Below are 27,106 nucleotides of genomic sequence, written 5' to 3'. Positions count from 1 at the left end.
ACAGAAAAATAGGAGGGAAAGGGGAAGAAGGTGGAAGGAAGACTTGGAGAGGAGGGTGCATAGATTAAAATATGGAGTAGTCCTAAACAAAACAAACTAAGGATGTATAAAAATATTTGTGACGCTTTATGAGGTAGCAAATTATAGGAATCTGAGGGGTTGCCCATCTAAGGGGGATTGTTATAGGAAGTTAAGAGTGGAACACTACTGTGCTGAGCACTTACTGGTATTGACCAACAAAGATTCCAGAGGACCAATGAAATACACTACCCCACCTCCTGGTAGAGAAGTCAAGGACTCAGAATGCAGAATGAGATGATTTTTTTTGGACATGGTCAATGTAGAAATGTGTTTTGATTGACTATACGTATTCATAAAGGTTTTGTTTTTCTTGTAGCCTTAATGGGGGGAGGAGTAGGATGGTGGAAAACATTTTATTGGTGAATATTTTACAGTCTAATGAAGATGTTCAGATTTTACAGACTTACCTGGACTTCTTCTTTCAATGGTTTTGGGAAAGTCTTAACTGAAAAAGTGAGTTTCTTCAGTAAAAATTACCTTTTCTGATCTTCAGCACTCCAGTTTTTGTGTTATCTTGCCCATGGCAAACATTTTTTTTCCTAAGAAAATGTTAGCAAATTTTTTTACTGGTAAAAAAATAATAAATTACAACTTCTTCAGCTTCCAGGTCCCTGAGAAGGTTTTTGGTTGTTTTCTGAAGGATTGATCAGACTTTTGCAGCAATAGTTTTTAAGTTCTTGGCATTGCTTTTTTGTTTTTGTCTGCATTTTCCTTTGCACTTCAGGACAACTGATAATGTTTCATTGTTCAGTGGTTCTTGAAAGACTTGACTTCCTCACACCAATTATCGCAACATTTCTAAACTCTAACCATTGTTTGAGTTGTACCTTGTACACATTCCTTAGAATAATATCCATTCTTTAAAAACACAATTTAAAAGACAGGAAAAAAAAAGCAATAAAGTGTCTCTATGTCATGGTTGCATCCAGCATGCAAGTGGTAGAAAACTAACTAAAGATGGGAAAAACAGCTCAGTCTGGCTAGATCTGGTCCAAGTCAAATGCTATGAGTCAGTTTCAGCAGAAACATACACAAATGACCAATCCTATCCCAATGAAACTATCTACATAAAAAATGTACATAAAAATAACCAATTATTTCAATTAATTGTTATACCACTGTAATAGGTTCTCTTCCTTCCCCAAACACTGGATGACCATTTGTTGTGTATGTTGTAGAGGAAAGTCTTTTTTCAGGGTCGTTCTAGATAGCCACTGGGTGCCCTTCCAATTCAGAAATTTTCTGAACCAGTAGAAAATAATGGGAGGAGAGGATAAGGTTGTGGTAAACCTTGGATATCAAGCTAAAGTATTCAGATTTTATTTGGTAGGAAATAAAGGACCACTAATGATTTTTTAAATATATGAATAGAGTTGTGTATCCAGCAATGGTGTGCAAGATAGACTGAAGAAGAAATGAGTTGGACAAGTTTGAGACTTTTGGAATAGTCTAGACAAAAGACAATGAGATCTAAAATAGGGTAATAGCAGTGGGAAGCAAGATATATTACCGAAGTAGAATTTGGTAACTTAGTGGATGTAAAGAAAATGGAAAGGTAGAAGGTAAGCAAGTTAACTCTGAGACTTCTAGTTAAGAAGAATAGCAGTACCTGTAGAACAGGTCAAGGTGAGAAGCATGTTTGAGGGAGAAGGGAAGATGATAATTTGGATATGGGAACTTTGAGCTTACAGGGTTAGTGGATATATTTATGTTTTTATATATGTGTGTATGTATTATATATGGTAGATTCACGTGGATATGTCCATGTAGTAGAAATTGAGAATCAAGTCATTTGTTCCATAAATGTTGCTTTTTATTGTCAGCATGGACAAAGTCTAATATTGTATCTAGAATTTTAGAATTTAAAAACCTTCATAAACTTTCATAGAACTATTTAAAAGACAATCTATTTACAGCAGAAAATAGACATCTTAATGTACTTAATTCTACACAGACACACACACACACCCCCCTACACACACATATCTCATTCATATATTACAGAACATATAAATTCATATTACATATGAATTATGAGTTTTGATAGATCTCTCTATATACATATTACCTCATGCTACCAACTCAGTTTAAAAAAGATGTTCTCTTTTCAAAAGAACCTTTTATATGTATTAGCTAATCATCAAATTTAAACGCAAGTTGTCAGACTGCTACTGATTGAGCATTTGTTTGCCTTCTAGCTTTTGAAACTCTTAGACTTTTAAGAGAATAATCAAAGGATCAGAAAATGAATCAGGTAGGGGGCATAATAGCAGGGAAGAGGGAAAGAGAGCATGCATTGTAGATCAATAGGGAATTTCATGGATTTTTATGAAACAAGACTTCCAGTTTGAAAATCTCCCTGTGATAAGCACCTTTCAGAGCTCTAAACAGTAATTTACATGCTGATCATTATTTTCAAGTCATTGGGATATTTTTAGACTTCTTTAAACTTCTAATGATTTGTAATTGTTACGAATCCATCCATGAAAACAATCAATATTTCTGAAGAGGTTTATATAAATGGACTAATTCCACATGACAGATTCGCTTCACGTCTACTCATTGCAGATTGCAGATGTGACTGAAATAGCATAACTCAGCTAAGGGGACAATGCAGAATAGCAATCGATGTTTGGCTTCTTCCCAAGCACAGAATACTAATATACACCTGACTCTAAGAAAGGATATGGTATTAGGAAAATCATTTCTAGGACTAGAGCTGTGAAAACAGCAGAAGATATTTTCATTAAAATAAAATCCATAAATGTGATTTTTGGTAGCATATCACCTGAGGAACCCCCTGAAGGCCCAGTTGAAGGCCACAACTATTTCCCAGCATTGTTGCCACATTTTGTCATAGGGGAATTAAAACGGAAACCCTAACTTTACTTTGCTTCCTGATCTTGTGACCCAGAATCAGTGGAAAGGAAAAATAGGGAGTCTTGAGACTATAAGGGGAGAATAATATATCACTGTCATTGGTGTTTGCTGGTACTATTTATTTATATTAAAATATGGACTTATAAACGTAACTTCGTTACCTCAATAATCAATGTTGTTACTCTTACAAAAATTACTGCTACCAACTGTAGAATTTGGAAGGCATCTTTGTGATTCTAAAATCCCCAGATTACAGCAAAATCTGGCAAAGAATATGTAAGGTTTCTTTTATTATTCTTATAATTCTTATAGTAGTTAAAGAGAATTATGCAATTAGAATGCTATTCCTCCCAATATGTGAAATACAGTGGGAAAAAAAATTAAGCAGAGAACCACTCTTAAGGGACAAAAAGAAAGAAAACCCAGATCAAGTTTATCTGAGATTATTACATATGAAAACTGGATGCTAATGATGGTCATATCACCAGGGCCTTGCCCTGTAGTAGGCCCTAACTATATGTTAGTTAAATTGACATAAAAATTCAAAGCACCAAGAAGATGTCCTGCTGTGTTATATCCTCAGTCAGCCCATCTTGAAAAACAGCTTCTTGTCTCTTCATGGAAATAAATGTTTTACACAGTGAGTATAAAATTGGGCATAATTAGTAACAGATCTATTATTCAGGCTACATAGCATAGTTTTTTCAAAGTACAACCATGAAATGTTCTCAACCTAACTCATGGAAAAGAAATACTCCAGTTTTTGTGTATTTTTGTCTAGGTCAAGTACATACATCATGTAACTTGGTTTTACAATATTTATGTCACACCTAAATCAGACTAATAAACCAAATGGTTAATGTCCCTCAATGAGAAGAGTAATACATTACATTTGTGTTGAAACTGTATGTTCAAATTAGTGGTACTGTATGTATTTATCTAAAGCAGGAGTTCTTAACAATTTTGTGGTAACAAAATATTTAAAAAGTTTACAGACTCTAGGTTAGGAACAGCTACTGAAAAGTAGTAGGTTGTGAATCCCTTAGGAATTTTCACAGGAGAAACAAATGCTTTTTATAACTTTATTAGGTCAAACAAACATTATTTTGCTATTCTCACAACCCCTTATAAGGACAATAGTGACTAGTTAAATAAAATAGTAAGTTGAACAAAAGATATCAAGGGAGGCACATAAGGATAATATAGAATTGTAGAATTTCAGAACTAGAAGATCCCTTCTAGAGGTCATATATTTTACACTCTCATTTTATAGATGAAGATATTGAGACACAAAAAGGTGAGATGAATTGGCCAAGGTAAGTGACTGGTAGGATTGGGAAGTTCAAAATGTCTTGTCTACTGATGTCCCAATACAAGTCCTTGTCGTGAAATATTCTCCAACCACAAGGCATGCATCTGATCTTGCCTTGCAGGCTCTTGAATTCAAAGCCATTTTGTAATTCCAGTATAATGCTCAGCAAAGAATGAGTTAACCTATAACTTACCAACAAAGGGTTTTAAGTGTGTAGTGATGAAATTAACAACAAACAACTCAATTCAAGGAAAATTAAGCTCCTGCTACCAGCTAGGTAGTGTACTGTGCTAGAAACTGGGAATTCAAAGAAATAGAAGCCCTCAAGGAGCTTACTTGGAGTGAGAAAGAACAATTGCAATATTTACATAGGTTTAGGTATGACAGTAGGTAATTTGAAAAAATATTTCTTTTTTTTTATTGGATAGGTGCTGTTTTTTTCCTTCTTATTTTCATTTCCAAATATTCTCTGTTCTCCCATCCCTCCCTCAAAGAGATCAAAGAATGAGAAAACCCATGTGTACAGTAAAATATTTACAGCAGCTCTTTTCCTGGTTACAAAGAATTGGAAACTGAGGGAATGCCCATCAATTGAAGAGAGAATTCTTAAGGAGGGTGGTCAAGAAAGATTACCGCTTAGAGTTGGTACCTAAGTTGAACTTTGAATGATGGAAAAGGTAGTAAGATGGATCTGAGGGGAAAGTGCATTCTGCGTATGTTTTGCAAACTTTGCCAAGGCACAGTGAGGTGAGTGCAGAGAATAGCAAGTTAGCCAGTTTGCCCGGGAGTAAGACGAAATGTCTGGAAAGGTACACTACAGCCAGATTGGAAAGAAATGTAGCTTTGAGATAAGAAGTTTCTAATGAGCAATCTACTTGATTGCATATCAATAAATGCTCAATACATAAATTCAGGTTGACCTAGGAAAGAATTTACCAAAACTTGGGTGTGAATTCACTACAAATATTTGCTTTGTTGTTTTGTTTGTTTGCTTTTTAATAGACTCTTAGTGTATCTTTAGGGTTAGTTTAGTGCCTTAAGAAAGAGTATAGATGAGACTGCTTTGTTACCAGACCATTTTTATAAATTAAACTCCATTTTCAGTAGGGTGCATGGTGGATCTACCTTATACCAAATCATGTTCTCTGTCAAATGGCTTTTAAGGAGATTCTAGTATGCACTTATTGTATGTTTATCAAAGGAAATGAAATCAAGAAAAATAAGGATACCTCAAAATCCTGTTTTAGAAATATCAGTGACTCCAAGAAATTTTAAATTTATTTTTGTTTCAAAATGATGTGATAGAGAAAACGTTTCAGATTATATCAAGTTTTGATCTAATGTCCAATTGCTTGCACCTAAAGAAGCTGTTATTTTCTTTCTAGAAACAATTCTGCCTTTTTGGTCTCCCAGAAAATACATCTCACCGAATAATTTTCATAGAAGGTGTCAAAATGACTGCGGTGCTTCTACTAGACTCCTTTCTGATATTTTTAGCCCTTATCTCAATTGGAAAACACTTAAGCTCTCCCACTTCTTGATTTTCAGATTTTTTTGTCTCAAACTGAGCAAGTCCCCAGATTTAATAAACCAGTAACTCTCAGCTCTGACCTTGGGCTTATCTTCCCAAAAGGAATTTTGAGTGCATTTGCAATACAAAATTGAATGACTGTTCACTTTAAAATGTGTGAGACCTTAACAATCCAGTTGTGGTTTGGGGTTAAAAACAAAACAGATATGAACTACATGTTTCCCACAGTCTTAAAAACTTAACGTTGTTAGGTCAGATCTAGACTGTTCCACAAAAATTCTACAGGCCCCTTACACGTTTCAGAAATAGTCTCAATTAAGTTTCTGATAACCATTAATTTTAATGGCTACATTTGCAGTTTTCAGTGCCATATTTTTATCTATGACATAGTAAATAATTTTTTCAAGATTTTTATGGAAAATGTGTATATGTGCCTATATGTGCTCTGTGTGTTAAGTTGGGGAATAGATTCTGTGCCAGCATCCTTTAAAATCTTGAAATACTTTATTATGATATGTATTAATGCCATTTAAACCATGGGGGAAAATCATACTGTCACTTTGTCAAATGGTGATTAACATTTACAATGGTTCAGAAATAAAGAATATTGGTTTTTATTTACTTAATTATTTGACTGGTCCAAAGTATGTTACCAGTGAAAGTCGACAAATAAAAAAATATTTGTTGATTGTAAATATTTATGTTCCTAGAAATCAAATAATAAAGATGCTCCTAATTTGATAGTGTTTTCTAATAACTTAGGCCATTTCTATGGCTTATAATTTAAGATCCACAGAAATAATTATCATTACTTTTGCCAGCATGATACTTGCATGCATTATGGTGGTGTTTGAAATCAGGAAATGGTTTTAGAAGGGAGAAGTTAATAATCTGGAGATTCTCTGTATTTTCATGACAACTCAGATAGCTTTCTTTTTCCCTACAGCTCCCTGCACAGGCAGCACTTTCTTTTGCCATAGTAATATGTGCATCAATAATTCTCTGGTCTGCAATGGTGTTCAAAATTGTGCATACCCTTGGGATGAAAATCATTGTAAAGGTGAATACAGTGCAAAGTCTAACCTCTGAGAGAAGAGTGCAACTTGCCTTTCTATGAATGTGCTTGGCATAGCTTTTTGGGCAGAAATAGAGAAATATGCTGTAAATGTTTTATTTTAATGGATGATTGACTTTTTCTGGGCTGCAGTAGAGTAGGAACAAAGAATGAATAACATTTTTGCCTTGTAATTAAAGCATTAATTGCCTTAAAAAGAATTTTAACTAATATATTTTATGTCTGTCACCAAACTGTTTTTTTTATGTTGAGGTAGTTATTTGTTTTTCTTTAAAGGCAATCTAATTTTGTTCTCAAAATTATTTTAAAAGTAGACACTCCTTTCTATCAAATTTGAATTTCTGAGAATAAGAATTTTTAATTCACAAATATAATAAAATTGTGAAAATTTTGCCAAATAAAAACCATATTTCATTATTTGTTTTAGAATTCTTTAAAATTCATTATGAGATTATTAATCTGTGTAATTCTAAAAAATAATGTCTGAAGTATATAGAAATCTGTCCTACCATATATTGGTCAGATATGTGCAAGCCTACTGTCAAAATAATTTGCCTACTGTTTTTATTCTAGAAGTATAGTGAATATCATATAATTATAAGGTGCTGTAATCTGATACTGCCATCTTGTGTGCTTGACATGAAGTGCCATCACTGAAAAATATTTGATCCTGGTTTATATCCTAGTGTGTCATTCATAGTTCAATAAATGTAGGATCCAATTAGTCATTTGAGTATTACTATGCTTAATAGCATAGCTATGTGGATGAACTTTAGAGTCAGTGATATTTTGGGCCAAAGCTACTAGTAATTAATGTAAAGCAAGAAACTAAATGAGATTAAGCAGTAATATTGAATTAGGCACAATTTACATGATTGCATTTATTTAAATTTGCAAAATACATACACTTGTGTGCCCCCCTCTGAAGTATAGATACCATCATCTTCTTTGCCTTCTTTACCTGATTTCTGGCTATTTTGACAAATGTTTATAGTAATTACTATTCATGAGCTTCCTACCTTGGTTTATAAATCAAATTTTAAATTGTACCATCTGCAGTGTATTTTACTAAAGTACTCGATACTTTATATTAAAAACGTATTACCAAATTTGTTTGTGGCAAGGACATATTTATTGATTTTACTACTTCACTTTTTTTCTTTCTACAGAGAAGAAAAAAGCAGGTCTATTTGAACAGATCACCAAAACACATGGAACAATCATTGGCATTACATCAGGGATTGTCTTGGTCCTTCTCATTATTTCTATTTTAGTTCAAGTCAAGCAACCTCGAAAGAAGGTCATGGCTTGCAAAACTGCTTTTAACAAAACTGGGTTCCAGGAAGTATTTGATCCTCCTCATTATGAACTGTTTTCATTAAGGGACAAAGAGATTTCTGCAGATTTGGCTGACTTATCAGAAGAACTGGAAAACTACCAGAAAATGCGACGTTCTTCTACTGCTTCCCGTTGCATTCATGACCATCATTGTGGATCCCAAGCCTCCAACGTAAAACAAAGCAGGACCAACCTCAGTTCCATGGAACTTCCTTTCCGTAATGATTTTGCACAACCTCAGCCAATGAAGACATTCAATAGCACCTTCAAAAAAAGTAGTTACACTTTCAAACAGTCACATGAGTGTTCTGAACAGGCCATGGAAGACAGAGTGATGGAGGAGATTCCCTGTGAAATTTATGTGAGAGGACGAGAGGATTCTGCACAAGGGTCAATGTCCATTGACTTCTAATCTTGTAAAGACACAGTTGATAAACTAGTGTGTATGTATGCAGCATACACAGCACACACACTGCACATATGTATGTTTTTAAGCTTTTCTGCAATCAACACGTTTTCCCCGCTTAAATTAGAAGCATCTTCATGTTGTCATTAATTATTATAATGTTGGAGATTTTATTCCCTTGCGCTCCCTAATCAATGTCAAATCAGTTGGTGAACTTAGGAAGTTCAGCAGAGTTGGAGGAAATGGTCATCTGTTGCTTGGTGTCATGTAAACAAATAATTAGTTAAATAACTGAATTCACTTTTTAACTGGTTGTTCTGAAGTCATGTAAACATAGGCTTATAAACTACCTGTTAAGTTTTACTAACATAACTGAAAGTGTGCATAGGAACAATGAGTCAGACTTTTGAATTCTACAGATACACCAACAAGTTTTGATCATTGAATACGTTTTAAAACAAGGTTTCTATCTTATTTTCACATTCCTTCTCTTTTTCTTTCCACTTAAGTATTTTCAAATCAGTGGTTTTGACATTTCAGTTACATAAAAGTGATTATTTCACTGCATATATTTTGATATGGGTATTTGTTATTGAATTTGTCAAATTAAAGCTACAGTTACTGGGGTTCGGTGCCAGTTATGACCCAGAGTTATGTTGCATCCATCTGTTTTTTCTGAACTAATTTCTCTACTGTTGCCTTTTAGTTACTGGTTCCTTTAGCTTGTGTTTTCTGTGAGAAATAGGTGAAAGAGTTTATTATCTTTTAAAAGTATTTTATCTTAGTTACATTACTATAATAGAAGATTTTAGAAACTTGAGATATATGAGCCTTTGCAAATTATGTATAGAACCTCTGAAATTAAACAGGTCTTTGAAATTCCCAGTATTGAGTCACATCCAATGTTTGGCCACCAGTGGATGACCCATTAATTTTGGTGAAAGGTAAAATTATTTAATTCATCGTTGTGGTATTTATAGTCTTACAGATGTTTTTAATTCTCCAAGTCTGTGCTCCCTGCTTTGTTGTTTTTTTAAAGGTTTCTGATTTGCTTCCTTACATTGAGATTTATCTTGTAGTATATGATAAACCCAGGGCTTCTCGCCTGAGATAGTCACATTTTTCTAGAGCTGATGAAGAATTACAACCTTCATTTTTCTTTTTAACTTCAGTTTTGACATTTCATTGTTTTTTATGGTATATAAAATAATTTGTAAACATGATAAAAAACTTTCATTGTGGTTTTTTTAGACTTTTGATATAATTTGATACTGTACAAACTTTATTAAATCAAGATTAAAGACTTTTGTGGCCATTTTATTTGAGTGCTCACATTAGCGGCTTGTATATAAAACATTCTGTGTCTAATTTATTTATTATAATTTATTGTAAAGAATGAGGGAATCTGTATGTTAGTTTTTAGTTCCTTTTGTTGTTGCTTAGTTTATGATAAAACTTCTTGTAACATTTATTGTTCTAAATCACTATAGATATTTTGTATTAAAAAATACATCATTCCCCTAATTATGTTATTTTGACACTGAACTTGAGCTTGAGTTGAGGTTACATAGGAAGTAATTGCCTGCCATAATTTTATAGCATCCTAACTACCATAGTCATGTCCTTTAAAAAGAAGAAACATTTTCACTCTATATTGTTGATTTTTTTTTAAGTTTTGATGAAATGACAAAGTGAAAATCCCAGAAAACTTCAAAATGCATTCTAGTAATGTTCAGTCTATTGAATGTTATATAGACATTTTCCCAGGGACTGCATTTTTTAAGCTGAACTACTAAGAGCTGTACAAATGTTGAAGATGCCAAAAAGATGTTCATTATATGTCCCATTTCTCATAATAATAAAGTTTCATTATTCTTAATCTGCATCATATACCTAACTTAATAATCAGTGCAATTATTCCTTTTTTTAAAGTAAAGCTCAGAAGAACTTACCTCATAGTATTTAATGATTAACAGCAAATCTAGGATGATATATTTCAATTCTAGTCCATGGATATTGGAGTCAATCAGTCAATGAACAAACATGTATTAAGTACCTCCTAGGTGGCAGGTGGCATGCTGGGAGCTGGGGATGCAAATAAAAGCTATCACTGCTCTCAGAGCATACATTCTCATCAAACAATGTAGCACTTTATGCAGAATATTTATCCTAATAATGGTAACTAACAATATGCTTCAATGACACTGGAAAGAAAATTAGCATCTTTGAAGTATGAGAATTTCATCTGTTATTTTTAAGAGCTACAAAATGCATTATTAAACTTTTTAGGCTGACTTCACCATCCTTATTCACATATATTTAATATGTTTCACATTTGCCCTCCCTTCTCCCACCTTGAAAAGGTCTTCAGAGGCTTTCAGGCTAAAATAATGTACAGTAAAGCATTTTGGATCAGCCAATCAGAGCTCCTCTGAAGAAACCAAAAGGCATTGATCTTTTCAAGCCCTTAGGGTGAAAAAATGACACTTGGCCATGAGTTTCCTGGCAGGAAGAAGTTGGATTACATAGTTTTCTTTTCCTTATTAAAGAAAACATACAGATTTGTTTGTAGAGATGACATTTTTCATGAAACTAGAGTCAAGAATGGGTCCTTATGTAAAGGGCATTCTCTTCATGGTTTTATAAAAGATACAGAAACATTTTCTATCCAGATGGTTCTCATTACAACCCTCTGCTAAAAGTCAAAGAACATGAAACAGTAACTTATTGAAGGTATTTCTTCAAGGAGCTGAAAAAAATGTAGTCCAGGTACTTTGGCTTTTGATGGTATGAAACCTGAACAATTTAGAGATAGTTAATACATCATTTAGGCCGGCTTTCTCAAACATCAGGTGACCTAAATGGGCTTTGGCTGAGGTATAGTATCATGATGTCATGATCACCATAAACTAGAATGTTCTGCTTTTTAATTAAAAGGAAAACCATAAGTAAGATTTAGCTACTCAGATAAGAAGAAAATAAAGATGGTATTCTGGTGTGGAAATCTGTTAAGAATTTGATCCAACCCACAGAGAATGTTTATTGCCACCTTCACCACCCCATATTTGCTGCATTTTAAATGCATTCAAGAGTTAAATTCCTATAGTCAGGAACTGAAGTCACTTAACCTGCAATATGAAAGATTAGATCAAAATTATAAGGAGGCTACCAGGAAAACATTGAAGGTTGTATTGTGCTATTGAATATCTTCACTATCCATCCATCACCCACCATGCAATTAACCAAATTCTAACACACAACATCAGTTCTCAGACCCTACAGAATTCCAGAAGTCTTACTTATGAAGACTTACAATGTATGTGAAAATGCATGATATTCCTTTATTGTGGGGGAAAAAGTCAATTCAGTGTTTTATCAAAACTTAGAAGAGATCCTATGTCCAGCATGTTAGGAGATTATGAAAGCCCCTTTAACACTGAATGTTTAACAGGTCTTCTGTAGGTGTGTCTTTGTCATGTTTCATATAATTGTCAGGCATTAAAAGACTTTTGTAAATGTCTGTGTCTGAACCTTTCTGTGATTCGGCTATTGTCTCATGAGAAAGATGCTTCCTTGTTTTACTAGCGTGTCGTCTATTGAGACAAAATGAGGAAAAGACTAGTTGCCATCCTAGAAATTATTCTGAATCAAAGCAGATCCTGCTGTCATTATAAAATAGTGTATGTTATACTGCTCTGCTTACTTGAAGTGCTAAAAAAATGGTATCTTCACTGTGAGGCAAAAATGGCATCTTTTTTTTTTTTTTAACAGTAGCCACAAAAATCCCATCCAAGGATTTTCTAAAATTAGTTGGAGATTTTTAGGTAATTAACTCAGCCATTAATAGTTTTTATGCAAAGCTTTTTTTCATGGATTTAATATCTTGTACTTTTTAAGTTTATTCTATAAAGTAATTGCCATAAATTCTTAATAGACAAGTGTTTCTTAAGTTATATTCTTAGTCATGGGTAAGAAAAGACAAAGTTTTTGCTTTTGTGATATATTTTAAGCCCTAGACAGGGGTGGGGAACCTGCAGCCTGGAGGCCACATATGGCCCTCTAGGTCTTCAAGTATGGCAGGTTCCCCACCCTTGCACTAGAAAAATAGTTCACTGCTTTCTTTAGAACTAATACTAGTGTGTCTTATCTTTTCTAAACTTCAGAAGACTATCTGATTGGTATAGCACCTTAAGTAGATAGCTGCGATTGGGTTTCTTGTTTTATAAACTGAAGAAGAATCCACTTAGAGAAATCTTTTTTCCATCTGTTTAATGTCTCCATTAATAACTCCTTCAGAATTCCAGGCTTTCCTTTATCCAGCTCAATATAATTCAGGTTGCAGCCACTTCAACCAGCTTAATCTCCTAAATCACTATGATCCTCATGGCCATACTAAAGCCCAGCCCACTAAGAGGTTCAAGATTATGTTGTTCCCCTGTATCTTTTCGGATGGCTTTTTTTTTTTAGCAGATGTTGTTTTGTTTTATAATCAGTGTGTCAAATAAATACAAACTGCTGTTTGGCATTTAAAGCCCTTCACAACTGACTCCAGGCTACATTTCCAGCCTTATTATATGTTATTCCCTTTCACACATGACAGTCCTGCCAAACCGTCCTTCTTGCTTTTCACATGATACTCCATCTCCCATTTCCCAGCCTTTAAACAGACTCTTCCTCCATGTACTCCCTCCTCACTCCCTCCTCTGAGAACTCCTAGTTTCCTTCAAAGTTCAGCTCAAGTACCACCTTCTACATAAGAATTTTCCTGTTCCCTAATAACTATTAATATTTTCCTGCCCCAAACTACCTTTTATTTGTTTTATTCATACATGTAAACAATCGAATGGAAAGCTCATGGAGAGTGAGGACAGGTTCATTTTTGTCTCTGCATGCCCAGAGCCTAGCACAGTGCCTGGCCCAGACATTTTTAATTGATTGATTCATCCAGATGGTCTAGCTGAACCCTCAATTCTCCTTCAAGGTGACAGTGCTTAGTCTAATTCTGGCAGTTTATAAATGAAAAGCTATCTTTTGATCCTTTGGCAAATTTACCAAGGAGCAACACAATTCCCTTGTTTGTCTGATTTACAAAACTTCTATATGGATGAAAGTCTATAAACACCTTAGAGAAAGCTATTGTTTTCCTCACAGATTAAGCACTAGCTATGTGCACAGCACTATCCTAAGTGCTGGGGATACAAAGCCAAAACCAAAAAATAATCCATATCCTCAAGAAGGTTACATTTTAATGAAGTAAGTGAAGAAGGAAAAGTTCCAGAGACATAATTTCTGCGTAATTTAACATGTTATAAATTATGGTTAACAAATGATGAAAGGATGACCATTTGACTTTCTCTCATAAACCAAAGATAGTCACGGAGGCCTCTCAATGCATACGCCCTTTGAAGAGTGGGTGTTCCTGACAAGTGACAAGCAACTGATGGGCTAACAATGCCTGAGAGAATGACTATTATGATGAAAGGCAGTCCTACTCTAATGAGGTACTGGGGGGACTAACTCTGACTATGTCACTCTTACTCCTCTCTACCCAGACCACTGACAGATCAAGTACAAAGTAACCATAGAAGGGGAAGGCATTGGCCATTGAGGCAACCTAGAAAAACTTCCCTCAGCAGCGGTGCTTAGGCTGCATCTCAAAGGAAATCAGGGACTCTAGGAAGCAAAAGTGAGGAAGGCGAGCATTTTAGGCATGGGGGACAGCCAGTGCAAGGAGAAAGAGATAAAAGATAGAGCATAGTGTGTGAGAAAGCAGGCCAGGATGGTCACACCATAAAGAGCATGGAGATGAGTGATATGGAAGGAAACTAGAAAGGGAGGAAGAGATCAGATTTAGAAGAGCTTTAAAAAGAGGACTATTGCAATAGTCTGGGACAGTCTGGATAAAAGTCTGAATTACAATGGTGAGTGGAGAGAAGGGGGCATATGTCAAGTCAAGCCAGTAAGCATTAAGTGTCTACTATGTGCCAGGCATTGTGCTAAACAACAAAGGTACAAAGAAAAGCAAAACAGCTCCTGTTCTCAAGGGGCTTACCATCTAATGGGGACATCCATGTGTGAAGAAGATGTAAACAGGACAAACACAGAAGGCATACACGCATATATGCCTACATATGTGTGTATGCATGCTATTATACATATATATTGTACATGTTACACATATATGTGTGCACATACGTGTCTATGAGTTGTAGAAGTAGAAACAAGGTTTGGCAACTGACTGGATATATGGAGTGAGTATGAGGCGTCAAGGCTGACAGCGAAGTTGTGAGCTTAGCTGATTTGATGGGTAATGGTATCCTCAACAGGGATGGGCTTGGGAGGAAATGTTGTGAGGTCCGTTTTGGATATTTTGATTTAGAAATGCCTATAGGAAATCCAGCTATGAATGTCTAATAGGCAATTTGTAGCATATGACTAGAGCTCAGGAGAGAGACTAGAGCTGTGTGTGTGTATGTGTCTGTGTGTTTGTGTGTGTGTGTGTGTGTGTGTGTGTGTATGTAGATGAGAATTGAACCTGTGGAAGCTGGTGAGGTCACCAAGTGAGATAAATACACTTAAACAAACATTGAGTACCTAGTTACTGTGAAAAGAGGGCATAATTAAGAAAATACAAAAATCAAACAAGACACAGATTGTCCTCCAGGATTTTATAATCTAGTTGTGGGGGAGCTGTGGGTGCCAGCAATAATAGTATGTTATCTCCTAGTATGTAGAAGCCCAAGTGACAGAGCTAGGAGGAGCTCTTCTTCTTGATCACTTCTCAGAGAATTTTGGAAAATTGCATGGAGGAGACACTGAACAGTCACTAATTTCCAAAATAATTCTGGGTTATAATTAGGGCTGTGTTAAAAACTCAGTTCCTTTGATGCTTGACAGTGACATGACTGCACATAACATCTCTCTGTAATTGCCTCAAGTGAAAAAAAAAAAACATGTAAAAGATGAAAGAACCAGATCCATTTTGCAATAAGCAGACATGGTTGTCTCCACAGCATCCAGTCTACTGGGGTCTAATCACTGAAGCCACAATTATGTGTATTTCACAGTGGGATGTAGAGCTATTCAATCCTGTCATACTCCAGGCTGTGTGAGATTGAAAAGCAAGGTGGCTGAGTGGAATAGCCACTGATCAGTTTGCAAAAGCCTGTAGTGAGATCTGGTGAATGGAGCTGAAAAAAAGGTATGGAGGAGCAAAAGAAGGCAAGAATTTCCCCTGAGGAGACTTATCTCCATTAAAAGGATACAGATCAGACACTAAAGAGGGGAGGAGGAAAAGTTCCCAGGGAGCTCCCACCAGTCATGTGTTTGCAAATAAAAAGTTATAGGGCAGTTTTATCTTCTGTATTTAGAATAAAGGAGAATGTCCCAAACCTCACCTTCCAAACCTCACTTTGCACTTAGATCAATGACCATAAAAGTGGAGACATAGCAAGCCCTACAAAATAGTTCCTGTAGCTGCTAATTGGCTAGTAAATTTCCTTTGAAAATTTTGTTTCTGAAAAAACAAATCTGAACTTTCATTAGATACCAGCTAAGATGGCCTCTCTGAATCATCACCTACCACAAAGGACACATAAACACTTAAGAAGAGTGAGTTTGATTCTGGCTCTAATAACCAAGCACCATTCCAGAGGGTTCTTGGCTACAGCCTTGGGAGTCACTCAATGGTGTGTGCATCCCATGATATAAAATTTACCTCAGAAGGTTCTTGCCCTAGAATGCTGCACTACCAACCCTCTAAGGCTCTCTCACAGATAAATTCAGATATGGCTTCAGCTGACAAGTATTAAGGGCTGATTATGTGCCAGACGCAGTGATAAGTGCTAGGATTACCAAAAAAAAAAAAAAAAAAAAAAGGGAAAAGGAAAACACAATCTAAAGGGAGAGACAATATGCAAAACAACTGTGTACCATTTACAAGATTACTGAAATCAAAAGGTCTGGTAGAAGTCTGGGATTTGGAGCCAGAGGACCTAAGTCTGAACCCCCATTCTATTTAATGCTTATAGGACCTTGGGTAATCATTTAACTTTGCTGTGACTCAGTTTCTCATTTATGGAATGAAAGAATTGGACTAGCTCTAAATCTTACAATCTATGAGAAAAAGAATCTCAAGTCAAACAACCTTCACTGTCATGGGCATTTAAAGAATTCGCTTTCAATACTAGCACTTTACACAGAGATAGAAAAGCAAAAGAAACTATCTCACATCCCAGGCTGTCAACAAAAGTTTTAGAAAACCTATTGATTTTCTTATGCAAGTGATGATAATTCACACTTATAAAATACCTTATAGCTTACATTTTAAAGGGGTATATCTTGATGTTAGAATAGAAGTAAATGGACTCAGATATACCTGCCATCTATATATATGGAACAAATAAAAGAGAATTCTTTCCATGTACCTGTCCTTTTCACAAGCTGGTACCTTCAACTACAAGTCTTAGTTTCATTGGCATTGCAGCCCTAGACCAAAGCCTTCACATAATAAATTCCCCAAAGTCCAGAAAAGCAATATGAAACTATATTTAAAATTTTTGAGATATAAATTAGATTAAGCCTTAGGATATTTTCTTTTTTTAGCCTCTCACCAATTCTCCTTTGAATATAATGAAATCATCTGCAAAGTAATAAAAGATTTAATTCTAATTCTATTTAATTCATACCATAGTTGGAGTTCCCAAAATTAAGCCAACACCTTCCTATTTCCAATCACACAGAAACAAAGCCCATCTGATAGCTGAGTTGGTAGACTGAAGTGTCAATTACAATTCCTTGTGTAAAAAGATGGTCCTTACAATACTTAATGGAGGAAAATCTGGTAAAATCTAAAAAATTCCACTGCCAGGATGGGGAATTAGTCCCAACTTTATTCAATCATTGGGAAAAGAAGGGGCAGAAAAATATGCTGTAAACAAATCTGCCATGATGAGCTGGCCCCAGGGGAAGCAAGAAAATTTTTTGTTGTGATGAAAAATGATTTGCTGGAAAGACAATGTTCTATTTGCTTTGCTCTGACCAGAAAGATCAAAAACCAGCCCAGGCTAGTTATGCATGTTACTCTTTTAGAGAAAAAAAAATGGTATCTTTAATTATATCTTTACTTGTGCCTGCGAATGTGTGTATTTTCCTTTTGGTTTTGAAGTTAGCTATACGCCTGATGTCATTACTCCTGTAATGACTTGAGTGAGTGACCTGAAAGCTTTCCTACCCTGAATTCTATCACTATTTATAGGACATGTTACAGTTCTCTTCCCTTACTCATGGGATCTGCGCCCAAGTGGGGCCCTATTTCTAACTCCTGGGTGTCAGGTCATGCCTTCCTAAGCTCTTGATTCCTAACAATTAATGTCTATGCTACACTTCTTGAAATTCTTACTCACCCTGCTTTCATTTAAGCTCTCCAAATGGGAGATGTTTGGACATCCTCATAAAAAACCCTCAGTCTTTCAGCAGCATTAAGTCTCTGCTATAGAATAAATAAGTGAAGGAAAATGAATGAAAAAGCATCCAATAAATCTATGTGCCAAGCACTATCCTGAGCACTGGGTATAAAAATAGAAAGAAACTAGACAGTCTCCATTCTCAAGGAGTTCACACTCTAACTGGAAAGGCAATGAATAGAAAGGAGTTTAGCTACAGGGCAGATAGAAAAGCCTAGGAGTCCTTTGAGATAAATCATCTTTCGGATGACAGTGTCCAGAGGGCATATTGGTAGAGTAGATGGTAAAGACCTAGAGAACTTTGTTGCCAGGTAAGGCCTGGTGGTCCTCCATCTCACTGGAAGACTTGTGGCTGTTGACTTCTGCCTTATACAACGATGTAAACTCTTCCTGCCCAATCTAAACCATTTCAAGTAAAGGGCTTATGGGGCACAAATACTTCTAGAGGTTTTTGGAAAGGCTTGGATCTTCGAGCAGTGTGAGGGAAGACTAGAAAGAAGGAGGAGTATTCCCAAGCTTTGATGAGTGGAACAGATCACCCCAGAAATGGCCACTGATCAGCAGCCAACACCATTTTTTATGACTCATTAATAATGGAATTTCCAAGACGAATTTCAATTTTTGTAAAACACCTTCCTCACACAGACAGATAGTACATTATTATCTCCATTTTAGAGATGAAAAAAGCTGAGGCTCAAGTGTAATTGACTTGCTCAGGATCAACTAGGTTTTGAACCCTGATTCTTTAACTTTAAATCCCTTGCTCTTTCTGCCACACTATGTAGCCTTGCACAGATGACAGCTGTATCCCACACAGGGGTCTTGAGTTAATGTACAAGACCATTGGCATTTTAAACCAACTTCACTCTTCTTTCACTACTTATAAGGTCACTTTTAAAAAAGAACTTTCCTCTCTAACTTTCATCAAGGGGGCAAAGAACATGATTATCCATTGAGAATAATTATATAGTTACAGAAACATACAAGTTTGGAGTATCGATTTCCAGGACTACAGCCTGCACTTTCACACAACTGAGCTACATTTAGGCAACGTGCCACATGTGAGACATCAGGATTTAATGGCAGCATTTCAGAAATAGCCCCAGAGTTTAGTGCAGTACAGTTATTGAATGCTAATGCACCACAAATAGGAAAACAGGAACACAGACATGCCTCCTTTTTCACTGACCTTTTCTGTTGTTGTTTCTTCCTTGAAGATGGAGAACCTGAAAGCAATTAACTGCCCCATGGAAAGGCTATCATAAAGAAAGCTGAGTTAAAAAGAGCCCATCACAGCCAAGGCTCTGTTCTCATCACCTTATCAGTCAGCCAAAGGTAAATGAATTTTCTTAAGAGATTTTTTTAATATTAATAGCACTGTGCATTTATGAGGTTGGTGCCCTTTCCCAAGAAGTACAAAGCATTTTTCAATTTCAGGAAATAATTATATACATGGGAAGGATATGAACTAAGCCACCATGGGGTAAGCCACCATTTCTGCCTCTCTTGATTTATAAAATGGATTTCAATTTCCTTCTTGAGGGGATGGGGATGGAAGAAAAAAATCTAATTCACGAGAAAATATATTTTCTAGAATAAACTTTAAGAGGGAAAAAAACAAGAAGCAAAAGCAGAACTCCCAAGTCAAAGGAAATAAAGTGTTAAATGTGGACCAACTGAGGCACCCATTGATCTCCCCAGAAACTCCCCCGAGGTTACTCTTCTGAGGATTGAAGTTAACATATACTTAAAGGCAATGCTTGGTCTATAAGAGAATTCCTCTAACAGCATTTCTTTTTGTTGTTTCATTGCTTCAAAAGTGTCCAACTCCTTGTGACCCCATTCAGGGTTTTCTTGACAGAGATACTGGAGTGGTTTGCCCTTTTCTTCTCCAGCTCATCTTACAGATGATTAATTAAGGCAAGCCGGGTTAAGTGACTTGCCCAGGGTCACACAGATAGTAAGAGTCCGAGACCATATTTGAAATCCAGATCCAGCATACTGTAGCAGCATCTCTTTAGAGCTGGGCAAATCTCTAGCTTAATGAGATTTATTGCTCTAGCTGATCCAGTTCTGGGCTCCAGAAATGACAAGGGAGGTTTAGGGAAGCCTGGAGGTTTTAATCCTTTGGCCTTAGTTGCTTATTAGATGACCAAATCCTACAGAAATTACACTTCAGTCATTTCCACTTCTGGGCAACAGAAGGAATGACTGAGCACATCTATCCCTGCATCTCAGTCCTGAGGAAGTTCAGCCTCAGTGGCTCAGATAAAGACTCGAGGTGATGACAATAATGGGAAGCACCAGCACTCTCAGTGTTAGAGTTTTCAGTAAGCATGGTCACTAATTGCATCTGGCTGAGATTTTTTTCCCCAGAAAGGGAACAGATCAAGTGGTTCTGAACAATTTATAATAATTGCCCCCAATTCAGCACAACCCTCTTCAGTCAAGTAAACAATGATATGTTTTAAAGTACACTTCAGGAGACAGCCAGCCATTTCATTTTAAAAGCATTTATTCAAGAGCCCAGATATATCACACAGAAAAGAATTTTGATTGTCAAATTGACTTTCCATTACTGTCATTCCTTGTCCAGTGTTACGCAGCCAAGGGCCTCGGATTTGGAGACCTCTTAACTCCACTACTAATATTAGGGATTTGTTTTGCAAATGCCAATAAGGAAACATTTTCATCTGTGACTGTGAATATATGTAGGTCTGAAATGGGCACACTTGCTCTTATTTTCTTTTTTATGAGGTTTTGTAAAGCTAATAAAATTATATGGGTCCCTGCTCTCTCTCGGTCATCCTTGGAGAGAGGCAAGCATGAGCCAGAGGCTCCTTCCTTCCAGCTGTTTCCTCATAATCAGGCCATAGCATTTATTGAGCTCATCCTGGATAGATGGAGATGCCAAGACTACATGCCTGAGGCTTAGTGCCCCCACTCTCTTCTAGGATCTGGACTTTTATAACCTGAACGTGTGAGAAGCTGCTATTAGCAGCTTAGCCTTAGTGTCTCTGACTGGTATGAAATGATGGGAGTAAAATGATATCCATTTATTCACCACTTGGAGTCAAGTAAAGCCATCAGAGTGTCTGTTGTGTGCCAGGCAGCATTTGGGCTTATAGGGAAGTGCCCTCATATACAAAGGTCTTATCTATGAGTGTATTACCTTAAAATGTGAGAGGGAGACAAACTTAGATCATAGAATTTAGAACTGAAAGACACCTCAGAGACCACCTAACATGACCCTGTCATTTTATAGATAAGCAAACTGAGACCCAGAGAAACTTAAGGGACTTGCCTCAGAATTCCCAGGTAGGAAGTAATGAGAATAGCTGACATTGACATGCTTATTTCCTCTGATCCTCAAAACTCTTCACTCCAAGAGGTAGGTACTGTTGTTATATCCACTTTAAATAGAAGGAATCTGAGATTTAGAAAGTCTAAGTGACAAAAGACAGCTGGGTTGTAGAGTGGATAGAACCCTGGACCTGGAGTCAGGGAGAGTTGAGTTCAAATTTAGCCTCACTCTTCATCTCTGGTTTCCTTTAAGTCTTCACTGAAATCTCATCGTCTAGAAGGAAGCCTTTACAGGAAGCCCACCCCCAATTCTAGTGCCTTTTTATCCTTTATATATAGTTTTCTTCTACAAATTCGGTTGCTTGGTGTCTCCCCCTTCAGACTATGAACTCCTTGAGGATAAAGCCTGTCTGTCTTTTGTCTCTTTTTGTATCTCTAGCACTTAGCTTGACAAATAATAAGTGCTTAATAAATGTTTATTAACTGAGGACTACAAACAGTGAGACCCTGGGCAAGTCACTGCCTCAATTTTCTCAACTGTAAAATTGGGAAGCCAATAATAATCTACTTACCAGGATCAAATGAGATTAATACAAATGCTTAGCCTAGTGTTTGGCACAGCATAAGCTTGTGTTTTTGTCCAGGTTCACCCAGCTAGTAAATATTGGAGGCAGACTTGAACTCAGGTCTTCCTGGCTCCAGGTCCAGAGATCTATCCACTGTTATCACCCAGCTCCTGTCCCCAAGGAGCTTGCATTTTAATGGAGGAAGTCAACACACGTAAGAGAGATAAAAATCAGAGGAAGGGATAGGAAAAAGTATCTTCATGAGGCATGGTGGAAAACACCAGCAAGTCAAAAGAAGAACTGGCAGACGAGTGAAGGAGAGAGCATAAGCAGCCCATGAGCACCTCAAAAAATGGGGGCTACAGCAGGAATTCACCAGTTGGAGCTGGAGGCCAAAGTGGTAGAGCCTCTTCCACAGTGAGAAGAGCGTTAAGGTTATAGGATCCCATAGAAGAAAAAAAAAAATCAGACTTCTTCTCTGGCACAAGGGGAGGGCCAAAAAATTTTATGCAGATTTTTCCAGATCACGGGGGGGGGGCACAACACTCCTAGCCCAAGTGATATGGAAGGGATAACTGTATAGGCCATTAATTCTGAAGCTAAATAAAGGACCTTAAATTTAACCTCTTCATTTTTATCCTATTAGATTCAATCCATCCTTTAAGTCTTTGAAGATTTCTTCAGGTGGTGATTCTCTCATCTGGTGTATTAACTCTCTCTCTCTTCTCTCTCTCTCTCTCTCTCTCTCTCTCTCTCTCTCTCTCTCTCTCTCTCTCTCTCTCTCTCTCTCTCTCAGATGTAGGTCACCAACAGACTTAATAAGCTTGTCATCTACATTTTCATCTGAGTCTTTGCTGTATAAATATATCAAATGAAATTTGGGGAGGGGGTAGCTACGTGGCATAATGAATACAGCACTGGTCCTGGAGTCAGGAGAAGCTGAGTTCAAATCCAGCCTCAGATACTCACTAGCTGTGTGACCCTGGGCAAGTCACTTAACCCCAATTGCCTCAAAAAAACAAACAAACAGATGAGGGCTATGACAGCAGGCAGTATGGGCTGACCACTGGATCTGAAATCAGTACCTTGGTTTGAACACAGGCTCTGCTATTCCCTACCCTTCTGAACTTGGAGAAGTCATTCAACCTCTCTTGGTTTCAGTTTCTTCATCTATAATTTTCTGAAGTCTTTACCAGCTCCAAATCTACCATCTCATGATAGATCTCTGAGGCCTCTTACTAGAGACTGAAAAAGCATTCGTTTCAACACCCAATATCGTGCTTCACAAATAGCTGATGCCCAATAAATGTTTGTTGGTTGATTGAGATGAAAGTCGCCTGACATCAGCTGCTCGAATGGGCCCCATAGTGGAGTCCTTAGGGACCAGCAGACCCCATGCAGAGATTTCCAAGGGGCATGATTCAAAAGCCATCAGTTGTGTAGGGGAAACTTTCTCAGCTGGAAAGCAATGGAATAACACTCCAGCGAGGTGGAAAAACTCAATTTTTAATATAACCAAAGGCAATATTCAAATCCTCATTTGTACCATCATGGAGCTGAGCATTGAAAATAGCATATGTCTGATATGGCCAGATCACTTTAGTACCATGGTGGCCTATACAGTAAGGTAATAATCAATCAACAAACATTAATCAAGTGCCTGATATGTGCCAGGACTATCAATACAAGTACAAACAATGAAATGATCTCTACTCAGAAGACACATTTTAATGGGGAGTGGACTGGGAGTGAACAACTAGCAATATTTATATACATGCATATATTTTCACATATCTCACATATATACATGTGTATATATGGACATACATACAACATAATTGTAAAATGATTAAATGCAAATCTATACAAAGTTGAATGCAATGTAGTTTGAGAGAGCAGGTACTACCATTTGAGGGATCAGGAAAGTCTTCATGCAGAAGATGGTTCATAGGCTGCATCTTAAAGAAATGGATTCTGAGTCAGAGGTTAGGGGGAAGTGTATGAGGGATAAGCATTGCAAAGGCATGGAGGTGGGACATGATGTGACTTGTATATGAGGAACAAAGAGAAGTCCAGTTTAGCTGGTTTGAAGAGTGTGAGAGGCAGAGTAATATCCAGTGGAATGAAGCAGGACTGTATGTTTGTTCCCGTGCTTTTTTGCATGGTGTTTTCCACGATGTTTTCAGACTTCAATGAAGATGAAAACAGCACCAAGGTCAGCTACTACACTGATGGTAAATCATTTAACTTGAAAAGGCTACAAGCCAAGACTAAAGTGGAGGGACAGTTGGTGCATGATTTTCCATTTGCGGATGATTGTGCATTCAATGCAGCCTCTGAGACTGAGGGGCAATAAAATAGGGATTAATTCTCTGCTACTTGTGCTAGTTATGGTCTAACAATTAACACCATTGAAAACACAGGTAGGTGCTTCATCAGCCAGCACCACAAAACCCATACATGGAACCATTAGTTACAGCAAATGGAGAAGTTTTGAATGCTGTAGATAAGTTCTCTTACCTTGGTAGTGTACTTTCCAGGGATGTACACATTGATAATGAGACTGATACATGCATTGTCAGAGCCAGCTTAGTGTTTCCAAAGCTCTGCAGGAAAGTATGAGAGAGAACAGGTATTAGACTGACAACTAAACTCAAGGTCTGCAGAGCCATTGTGCTGACCTCATTGTTGTATGCCTGTGAAACCTGAACAGTCTACCAGCGCCATGATAGGAAACAGAATCGCTTCCATTTGAATTTTTAAGAAGATTCTGAAGATCACCTGGCAGGATAAGGTACAGACACTGAGGTTCTTTCTTGAACTAAACTGATAAGCATCAAACTCTGCTGCAGAGACTGCAGTTCTGATGGACTGGCCACATTGTTCAAATGTCAAATGTACATTTGCCTAAAAGTCTATTTTATGGAGAGCTCACACGGTGGTTAAAAAAGCAACATAAGGACGCTCTCAAAGTCTCTCTTAAGAACTTTAGAATTAATTGTATGACATGGGAGACACTGGCACAAGATCGCTCAGCATAGCGTGCCCACATCAGAAAAGGTGCTGTGTTCTATGAGCAAAGCAGAAATAAAACAGCTCAAAAGAAATGCGAGATGTGCAAATTTAGAGAATCCACCCCAAGTGTTCACATGGATTATTTGTACTTGACCTGTAGTAGAGCACTCCAAGCTCATATTGGTCTGATCAGTCACAGTAGGACACACTGTAACATGACCCTAACATGGTGATGTCATTTTGGTCCTCTTCAAGAAAAAAGGACAACAACCAACCAAGAGCATGTGGAGGTTGGGGGAATAGTGGTTTTGTCCTGCCCACTGCCTCTCCCAAGATCAGGAGGAGTCCCCAGGTCAAAGCTGGGTTTTTATTTGGCCCCCACATTCTTCTTCTTCTATTCTTAAAAGCACACTTTGTTTGGATCAAACTCATCATATGAAGGCTCCATTCTGTCTTTGAAACCAGCAGAAGGAAATCACATCCTCTACTTTTTTTCTCAGTGTTGCCATAGAGGTGCCTTATTCTAGGGAGATCTGTCAGTTACATGTGTGAGGGCCAGAAGAGCCCTCCAGGTAATAGGAATGCGGAAAGAATGGCCAGTAAGTGGCTGAAGTGGCCAGTATTTCCTTGCAGGAGGTGATCACTTTTTGAATTTGATAACCCTGTTCAGAGTCAGCACGATGATGGAAAATGCATTAGACGTTTCTCCTTCTGCTCTAATTTACTGTGTGAATTAACTATGAATTCACAGTTAACATTACCTCTCAGGGCCCCAGGTTTTCTGTTTTTGAAATGTTAAAAGGCAGCTTACAAAGGAGGGATTTGATCCATCAGGAGGGTCAGGAAATCATCTCAGGCCTAGACTCCAGCATGGGACAATTAGAGATTCAATCCCCCCCCACACACACAAGGACTGAGGTAGAGCCATGGGAAAGCTAACTGGTAGACTTTACCAAAATGTTCTGAAGAACTAAAAGTAGAGTCAATAGATTTTGTCTTGGAAGCATCAATGACAGATAAAAGAATATTTCAGAAGACTTTCTTTGGAGTGTCTAAATTGGGATCAACTATTGCTACATCACCAGAAAATGTCTAGAAAAAGAAAAATGACCCAAAATGACTTTGTACCTTCCGTCACTGTAGAGTGAAGTTCTCAGTACCCAACCTAACTACCAAAATATTGCAGAGCCAGAATGAGATTTCTTACTGCACATAGATGGTGATGAATGAACCACAAGGATCAGAAAGCCAGCTGTAGTCTTTCATGAAGACAGTAACCAAGTTCTTTAATAAAGCATCAGTTCGACTTGAGAAAAGGACTGTCCAGCAATTGGAAGACTCGCCAGTTTAAATGTTGCTCAAACCTTTCCTGGGCAGCTAGGTGGCACAGTGGATAGAGTGCTGGGTCTGGAGGCAGCAAGACTCATTTCCCTGAGTTCAAATTGGGCCTCAGACACTTACTGGCTATATGGCCCTGGTCAAGTCATTTAACCCTGTTTGCCTCAATTTCCTCATCTGTAAAATAAGTTGGATAAGAAAATGGTAAAACTACTCTAGTGTCTTTGCCAAGAAAACCTCAAATGAAGTCACAATTAGTCAGACACGGAATCAACTAAATAACCACAAATCTCACCTACAAAAATAATCTCTCACACAATGAGATTCAGCTAATAACAATAACATATGAGTGTCCTTCAAATTATCATTCAGATGAAGGCTGATGAACTGTTTTCTTTGATGGGGGTGGGGCTACAAAGTAATGTGATTGGTTTATTTTTAACAGATGTCAGCACTTAACCACTCTAATATTCATTTGCAAGTTTATCTCTGGATGCTCTACACAGAATTCACTGATGGATTCCTTTGCTCAAGACATTTTTGGAAATGTAATTCAGAAGTGATGACACATTTCTTTAAAATTATCCTTAGTGGCAGCAAATCTTCATTTGTAAAGGATAGAGTTCATATTTCTCCTTGAAATGACAAGTTATTGAAATCTGGTGTATAAAATTGGTAATTCACCCATTTGGCATTAAAAATGAGGAGTGACTGTAAAGTAAATGGGTGTCTAGATATTTTTATGTAGCTCTGAAGGAACTTCCAAAAATGTTTGGATTAATGACATCACTAAAGCA

General features: G+C 37.0%; 1 protein-coding gene across 2 annotated transcripts in view; it reads left to right on the top strand.

Annotated features, from left to right (window-relative positions):
• The window catches only part of NETO2 (neuropilin and tolloid like 2), a 32,959-nt gene extending 24,233 nt beyond the window's left edge, over window positions 1-8,726 (top strand). The window contains exons 8-9 of one of the 2 annotated variants that reach the window (XM_072632139.1): window positions 6,751-6,864; window positions 8,049-8,726. In XM_072632139.1, coding sequence (XP_072488240.1) covers window positions 6,751-6,864; window positions 8,049-8,629 — 695 coding nt within the window. In that variant the 3' untranslated portion in view covers window positions 8,630-8,726. The remainder of the gene's footprint in view (window positions 1-6,750; window positions 6,865-8,048) is intronic. The other variant, XM_072632140.1, reaches the window with a different exon arrangement.
• Window positions 8,727-27,106: the final 18,380 nt, after the last annotated feature.

Source organism: Notamacropus eugenii, chromosome 1 (assembly GCF_028372415.1).
Source record: "Notamacropus eugenii isolate mMacEug1 chromosome 1, mMacEug1.pri_v2, whole genome shotgun sequence".
Lineage (NCBI taxonomy): Eukaryota > Metazoa > Chordata > Mammalia > Diprotodontia > Macropodidae > Notamacropus > Notamacropus eugenii.
Note: the sequence above shows the minus strand (reverse complement) of the source record. Positions and strands in the feature narration are given on the sequence as shown.